The 7,908-nt window shown below is 32.7% G+C and overlaps 1 protein-coding gene across 1 annotated transcript; it reads left to right on the forward strand.

Moving 5' to 3' along the window:
* Positions 1 to 1,032: 1,032 nt before the first annotated feature.
* Positions 1,033 to 3,361, forward strand: LOC125067256 (venom serine protease inhibitor-like). Its single transcript, XM_047675737.1, has 2 exons — positions 1,033 to 1,164; positions 3,099 to 3,361. Exons 1-2 carry the CDS (start codon positions 1,083 to 1,085, stop codon positions 3,281 to 3,283), a joined length of 267 nt encoding a protein of 88 aa, XP_047531693.1. The 5' UTR covers positions 1,033 to 1,082; the 3' UTR covers positions 3,284 to 3,361.
* Positions 3,362 to 7,908: the final 4,547 nt, after the last annotated feature.

The following is a 7,908-nucleotide window of genomic DNA, read 5'->3' on the forward strand; positions in this document are numbered from 1 at the left end:
CGGATGTGAGTAACAGAAAGGGCGCGCTATTCGATTTGGCCAATGAGCGCACGCGATGCCTGAGTCAGCCGTCAGATGGCATCAAGACATCTTCCGAGACGATATAATGTTAACATTGCTTATTACTAAGGTGAGATGTCGGATGTCACACATCATATTATACGACTACTGTATAGCTCGGTCGTTTCTCGTTCTTCTGATATTTAAGCCGTTTAGCAGTTCAAATCAAGTAAATAAAATAATAATATTCTTTTGAACCCTACACAAATTATAATTATATTGAAACATATATTCAATTTACAATTGTATATAGTGGATACATAACCATAGTATTATAATCTATGTATTTTTCCTATGGTTACAATATTGTGATACCAGTGATGCTTGATATACAAACAAATCATTTAAACGTATCATTGAGATCTATTCATATTTCTGAGCATGTAATTTATTTGATCAATATTTTCTATTCTTTATAATTTCGAAGAGGATTTTCCTTGATGCCATTTTAATTGTAAATATTTACGTCACGAGGAATTCAAATTAATCATCATAACCATATAAATCTGTAAATATCATTTACAAGCCCCCATATCTGACTTTGAATTATAAATTTGCCTAATAATATATTTATCAATGAATATAAAAAAATTCAAAGGCAAACCTAAATAGCTAATTTTTATCTATAACAGATATATGCGAAAGAGATAGAGATAGAGAGAGAGAAAGAGATAGAGCTCTACAAAGTTTTCTTGAACCAATTATCATTTCCACAGCGTTAGTTTGAAAAGCATTTCTTTGACCGGCAATTTTCTCTATAGCAATGTTGATATTAAGCAACTATATTCCGATAATTATACAAGACGTAAATTATGCAACCTATGCCTACCCTCAGTATAATTTATTACAAAAACAAACAACATGCCCAAACAACACATACCTGCTATAATAATAGTATAATTATATCCATAATAATATATATACGGAGTCTCAGCATATGTTTTTATACCGTTACACGTATTATATAAATAAAAGACAAGAATCATTCCGATCATTGCTATTTTAACTGAGTAACTTCAGCCATGACTAACGTGTTTGTATTTGCGACTGTGCTTCTTGTGTCTTTTGTTGTCGCTGTGCCAACGGATGAAGAAACCCCTCTAAGTAAGTACAATTTCATATAAATACACGGATTATTTATATAAGTATGTAGGTATAATGTTTATACAAAAATTCTGGAAAAATCATGCGTGACCGTGTGGGATTTTCCCGTTGAATCTCTCGGCAACAACTGACCTTCCTGTCACTAATGAGGGCAATAGAACGGAGTATAAAGACACAAGGTTATAATATAAATAAATAGATTGATTCAATTTATAAAATAAGAACTGAGATAGTGGTTAGAACGCATCTTAATTGTGTATCTTAACGGATAATTTAGGGTTCAAACCCAGGCTTCACATCACTTAATCAATCACAAAAGTTTCTTGTGCCTAATTTGTGTTTATAATTCATCTCATACTCAGTGTTGTCTAATTTGTTGCATGTGGCAGCACCAAGCCGCAGGAGCAACGTGGTGTAATAAGGTCCAAACCTTCTTTACTAAAGGAGAGGAGGCCTTAGCAGTGAGACATTTACATGCTGTTTCCTAATTACTATTTATAATACCAACATATCATTATCCTATCCTATTCCAAAATTAGTAATTACTAATGAATTTAATGTCAAACTCCATTTCACAAAAGTGGTCACAGAACACTTTTTCGCATACATCTTACCCATAAATTAAAAAATCTTGAACCAAATTATAATTTGAAGTAATATGTATTAAAATTAACACGTAAATGAAAATCCAATTTTAATGAATATATATATATTTTAATTACAAATTTATTATAAAACCCAGAAATATATATTTACAATCCCATGCTCAATGTTATATTACTAATACATAATTATATTTAATATTTTGCACAGCACGTTGTCCTTCAATGTAATAAGGGGCAAAGATTAAATCAATATAAACACAAAGCGATAACCTTTACTGTACATAAATATAATTGAAACGCTAAATATGACACTATGAATAGAGTCGGTTTTTATCCCGTCATATATAAACGTCATGTATTTTAAATAATTATGTCTGCAAATACACAATAGTAATAACGTGTTTCTATATTGTAACACCTGCTTGTAAATGTAACTTTTTTCATGAAAACCTAACAAATATTATCAACACTAGGTTCCACTAGATTAGCAAAGTATTTTGGTTTTTAGTAATATATACAGTACTAGTTGTCGCTCTGCTTCGCTCGCGTTTTAGGGGTTAATTTTAAGATTTTAAGGTAAAAAACTAGCTCTTGTTCACCCTTGAAGGTAAAGTTTGCTTTATACCAAATTTAATCAAATTCGGTTCAGTGCACAGATAGACTGAGTTACTTACGCAATTATAATTTTAGTATCGGTTAATATAAATAAATTCAATGCAGTTTTTTCTTGGTATTCGTTGCCAGAATGAATGTTATGAGTACGTACATTTAGATCTGAATACGGATATTTGAAAAATATTTTACCCGTTTCAGATACGGTTATTGGATATGAATTATCCGATCGTTTTGGATTGTTTCTGTTACGAATAAAATATTAATTAACTAAGAATAACACAATTATTTAAGATAGAATAGAATAACATAATTAATTAAGAATAACACAATGCAAAAACAAAATTATAATAATTTGTTTATATCAGATTTGGTCACGGCTACGGATAGATTTTTGTTTCGGATATCCGATGGTTTCGGCAACGGTTACTGACCTCCTTAACATACCTAGTTTCCAGTACGAACAGATACAAATCACTTAATAATATTAAGAATGTGCTACACCGGCTTCGCACAGATGCAATTTGTGAATAAAGATTTGTACTCAATAGCACTCATGAATAATATAAATTCCTATTAGTGATTTTTTTTTAGAATTGAATCATTAGTACCGTTGATTACCCCCGCAGTATACGTCATACAAACAAACAAACTTTACCTATTTATCATATAAGTATATATTATAATCTGTAATACAAATTCGTTTTATGTTTTCAGGTTGTCCAGAGAATGAAAAGTATTACAAATGTTCTCTTGAAGTATGTTACAAGAAGTGTGAACATTTGAAAAGCCCACCGCCGTGTCCAAGTATCTCTAGTGATTGCTTTTTGCCATCTTGCGAGTGTAAAAATGATTACTTGAGAAACAGCGATGGCGTCTGTGTACCTTATTTGGAATGTTGAATGTCAATTGAAATTATGTGAACATTTCATTTCAGACTAATGTATTTGTTAATTACATAAATCTGATATTGAAATTGACTCTCATTTATTAATCTATGGTAAATGTGTAAAGATTAATTTAATTATACACACACAAGCACATAAATAAAACAATACACTTATAAACGTCATACATAAACACTTACGTCGTCAAAAATTAGAAACCAGAAATTCCTGGCCAAAAATAAATTCTAAATTAAAAAATTATACTCGGCATGATGTAATTCAAGAATTGAAAGTTTAAAGACGAACGAAGAATCTCACTTTCATAGACGAAATATTAAAGCGTTACATTGCTTTTTGTCAGTCGAGTGAAAAGATATAAATCTTTATATCAGTGATAGATTGTAATCCTAAGCTGAAGTGTAAAAATTATTCTATTAGTATGATTTATACAATGACCATTGCCAAATTGATTGCGTTGAACAGTCTGTTGCTGATATTAGTTTGATATGTATGTACATATTTTTTTTATTATTTAAGCAAGCTGCTACGTCATAAGATTTGTAAGATGAAGGCATATTTATGAATTAAATTATTTATAGAACACTACCTACCGAAACTTCGAAGCATTCAATTGGACCAATTTGAAGACTAATTGACATCAAAGCTATTGAAATAACATTACAGACTTTGACGTTATATTAAGAAGAATATTGAAAATAATTCAATGAAAATGTATTTTTAACTCTTTATTCAAATTAAATATTTGATTTGTGTTATTCCTCTTCACAATGGCAGTAAAGGGGACAAGTGTGATTTAAAAATGGCGTCACGTTGTTACCAGTTGTAATCCATTCCGAAGTGCAAAACGAAAAGTGATCAAATAAAAACTAACCGCTAGTATTGAATGTGTTAAGAGGCCACAGTATTCAAGTCAAGCAAATCTATCAGTAATTAAAGTTTAGAACAGACTCTCTGGTGAACCTTGAACTGGAATAACAGCCTTTAAATGTCTCATTGCCCGGCTAAGGCTTACCCTCCTTTGAGAAGGACTAGAGCTTATTCCACCACGCTATTCCAATAGTGGATATACATTTTGCAAAATTGGTTGAATTTAGGCACACGCAGGTTTCCTTACGATGTTTTCCTTCACCACTGAGCACGAGAGCTAGATGAACTAAAACCATAATTTAAAATGAAAAATAATTGAAAATTGCTTGACTAGGTTTGAAATCACTTTCATCGGTTAAGATGCACGTGTTATTTATTCCCGAGTTACAGGAGTGTCACAGATTATCATTACGTACATAGTATAAGACAAAGTCGCTTCCCGCTGTCGGTCTGTCCCTGTGTATTAGATTTTTAAAATAACAAAACAAATTAAGATACAGTTTTTTTATTTGATATAGTTTTCAATTTTATTTATAATACTTGCATAATATAGTAGAGAAACACTTATGAAGACATAGCGGTTTGTGTTGACAAAAAGTTGTGAACGTTGTGTATGAAGACATTCTGTAGTATATTTTGTATCAGCACCCGAGCGTAGTCGGTTCGGGTCGCTAGTAAGCTATAATATTCTGTGACTCGGGAATAAGTAAACCTGTTTGTCCTTTGTTGAAACCTCTCAAAGATCATCTCGGCTTGTCGTCCAATGGAACTATGTAATTTAGGAAATAGAGCACACCTATGTTTGCGCATATATTCGTTTCCTAAATTATCTTCTATTCATTAATATCTGTTCAAAATGGTCTACACCATATTTTTTGTTTGGATAGAATACCGAGACGGCCCAGTGGTTAGAACGCGTTCATCTTAACCGATGATTTCGGGTTCAACCCCAGGCAGGCCCCACTGAATTTTCATGTGCTTAATTTGTGTTTATAATTCATCTCGTGCTCGTCGGTGAAGGAAAACATCGTGAGGAAACCTGCATGTGTCTAATTTCAACGAAATTCTGCCACATGTGTATTCCACCAACAAGCATTGAAGCAGCGTGGTGGAATATGCTCCAAAACCTTCTACTCAAGGGAGAGGAGGCCTTTAGCCCAGCAGTGGGAAATTTACAGACTGCTAATGCTAATGCTAATGCTAGCAACCTATATTATAAATATATTATTATATTAAACACATTAATAACGATCTGCAATAATTGGACAACTATTTTTTTAATTTTATATAGTACTTGTAATATGTTTATTTCATATAGAAATATATCCAGCATCGTAAAGGTGAACCACTGACTCTTTTAAAATGTATTACCGTGCTCACAAATTTAACCTTCCACCGTACGGTAAATCGAGGTCGTTTTAAATCTTTTTCGCTGAAACATCTGAATATCCAAATACAGCCCAACACTATTTACACCCGAAGTGGACGAACATATGTCAATTGGAAATGTGCTCTATTTTCAAAATATATTTAGGTCACTTTTCGCGTGACAGCTGTGTCATCTTGGTTTGATTATTCGATCGTAAGTCAAGTTAGCAACCCGGGATAAGCGCTTACTTCCCATTCGTAGAACCCCGACAGCAATAGATTCGGCTTATCTTGCATCAACGCTAACCACGAGGTCCTTTGTTTGTGTAGGCTTTAATCTTAATCAAAACGAAACAATACGGTTGGTCTAATTCTAAGCTAATCAGGAAGATAGTAATCAAAAGAAAATATTTTCGAACATGATTTACCCGAATAATTTCGTGCCAACTTGTACAACCTCCCGTCGCGTGTTCGTTCGCGAATAGTCGGGATTTTAGAATAGTCCTGCCATATGTCCTGTCTGTAGTGAGAACTATGTCTCGTGTACCTGTTTGTATTTGATAGTAAGCCTCATTCATTGTGTATTCTTTATCTCGCTTATATTTATAATTTAATATCAATTTTCTAAAAAAAATAACTTTTGAATCTCATGTCATAGCAAAAGTATAATAAAGACATAATTCTGTATTTCTTGGAATTAAATTAGCAGTTTCAGTTTCTACATTTTTTTATGATATATTTGACATAATAATGGAGTGCGTTGGAATAGTAATGGTGAGCATAGATGTGTGTGTATAATGAGCTTATCTCACTAGATAGGTTCATGATAAAATATTAAAAAAGCAATATATGTATATACACAAGAATAATTTACACTGTGGGCCTTTTATTTACCGCCCTTCTGTCAGCAGCTCTTCTGTAACCAGTGGACGTTATAAGACAGCGTGTTATTGATGTTGTGTTATGAGATTAATAAATTGGTTAAAAAAAATAAAGAGGAACAATCGTTTTTATATTTTTCTTCAAAATCTTAAAATAGCTTATCGTAATACAAATATTTTCTAATCTCACTGTAATTTTCCGGTCGGAAATTTCCCTATATAGTAGGCGAAAGCAGTGGTCGAATTAGTCGACTAGACGGTAAGTGATACCCACTGCCACATTTGCTACATTTTGACTTTTTATATCTAGCCAATAATGAGACACTCAATTCAAAATTTGAATTAATGAGACACTCAATTCAAAATATGAATTGAGTGTCTCATTATTGGCTAGATATAAAAAGTTATATGGTTTTTCTGCACCATCTCGAAGTCTGAAAGCTGGAAATGGAAAGGTAAACTCACTATTGCGCCTGAACTCCTTCTGATCTTAACGGATTTGCAGTCCCATTGGATTAAAAGAGTAACGGATTTGAGAGCGCACCTGTACTGTGCACAGACGTGGGTAATATATCCTGGTTGGTTAGTTTTTCTCGAATTGGGCTGCTGTGGCCGAAACCAGTCAGAACGACATCAATATGTTGCGCATATTTATAAAATAAGGTGAAGACACTACAGAAACACAAACGTTCTTATAATTGATCACTTGATCAGGTTTTGATAAATTATCATACAGGTCGAATTAAATTGGTTAATTCTCCCCAAAGAATTTATAATTAATTGAAAGCAGAAGCGTCGATACAAATTATGTTAACCCGAAAACGACTTATTTTTTTTTATATAGAATTGGTAGGCGGGCAGTCAAATGGGCTACTTGATAGTAAATGCTCACCACTGCCCACAGAAGAACTATTAACAATTTTACATCGCTAATACAGCACCATTTTTGGGAACTAACATAACACGTGGCATAACGCCCACGTATCTGCGGTTACATCAATACTAAGTACTGTTGTTTTGCCATAGAATATATAAGGAGTAGAATTGTCTTATTGACGTTTCCAAACATTTTTTTTTTTTAATTATTGTAACGCCCCAAATTAATGAAGAAATTACTAATATTCCTATTTACCCCTCGTTTTAAGCTTATCACTTGTGTTCGGATTAGGTACGACAATAGCCCAAGAGGTCAGGATCGTTCCTGTGACTTTTTACATCGCTAGGCGGCCCGTAAACCAGTGCGCTATTGACGCTTCAAAATTATACATTAATTATATGTGCTATTTTCATTCATTTACAATACAACCCGTTAGTATCAAGTCAATAGTTGTTTTTGATTTAAACGATAAGCCTTGTAATCGACTTTTCTATCTGTAAGCGAAACGAATCGTTTCTAGAATAATCGAGCATCAGTTGTAGACTTAAATAAAAATCACACGTATTAAATTCTTTCAGTATTTAAAATAAGGTACATTTGGTAAGAATATTTTGCTATTAAACGAT

This window comes from Vanessa atalanta, chromosome 11 (assembly GCF_905147765.1).
Source record: "Vanessa atalanta chromosome 11, ilVanAtal1.2, whole genome shotgun sequence".
Lineage (NCBI taxonomy): Eukaryota > Metazoa > Arthropoda > Insecta > Lepidoptera > Nymphalidae > Vanessa > Vanessa atalanta.

Bases quoted from the DNA above. Each gene is read 5' to 3' on its own strand.
- LOC125067256 (XM_047675737.1), top strand. From the start codon at position 1,083: ATGACTAACGTGTTTGTATTTGCGACTGTGCTTCTTGTGTCTTTTGTT. The intron at 1,165-3,098 runs GTAAGTACAATT...TTATGTTTTCAG, and splicing joins GGATGAAGAAACCCCTCTAA to GTTGTCCAGAGAATGAAAAG.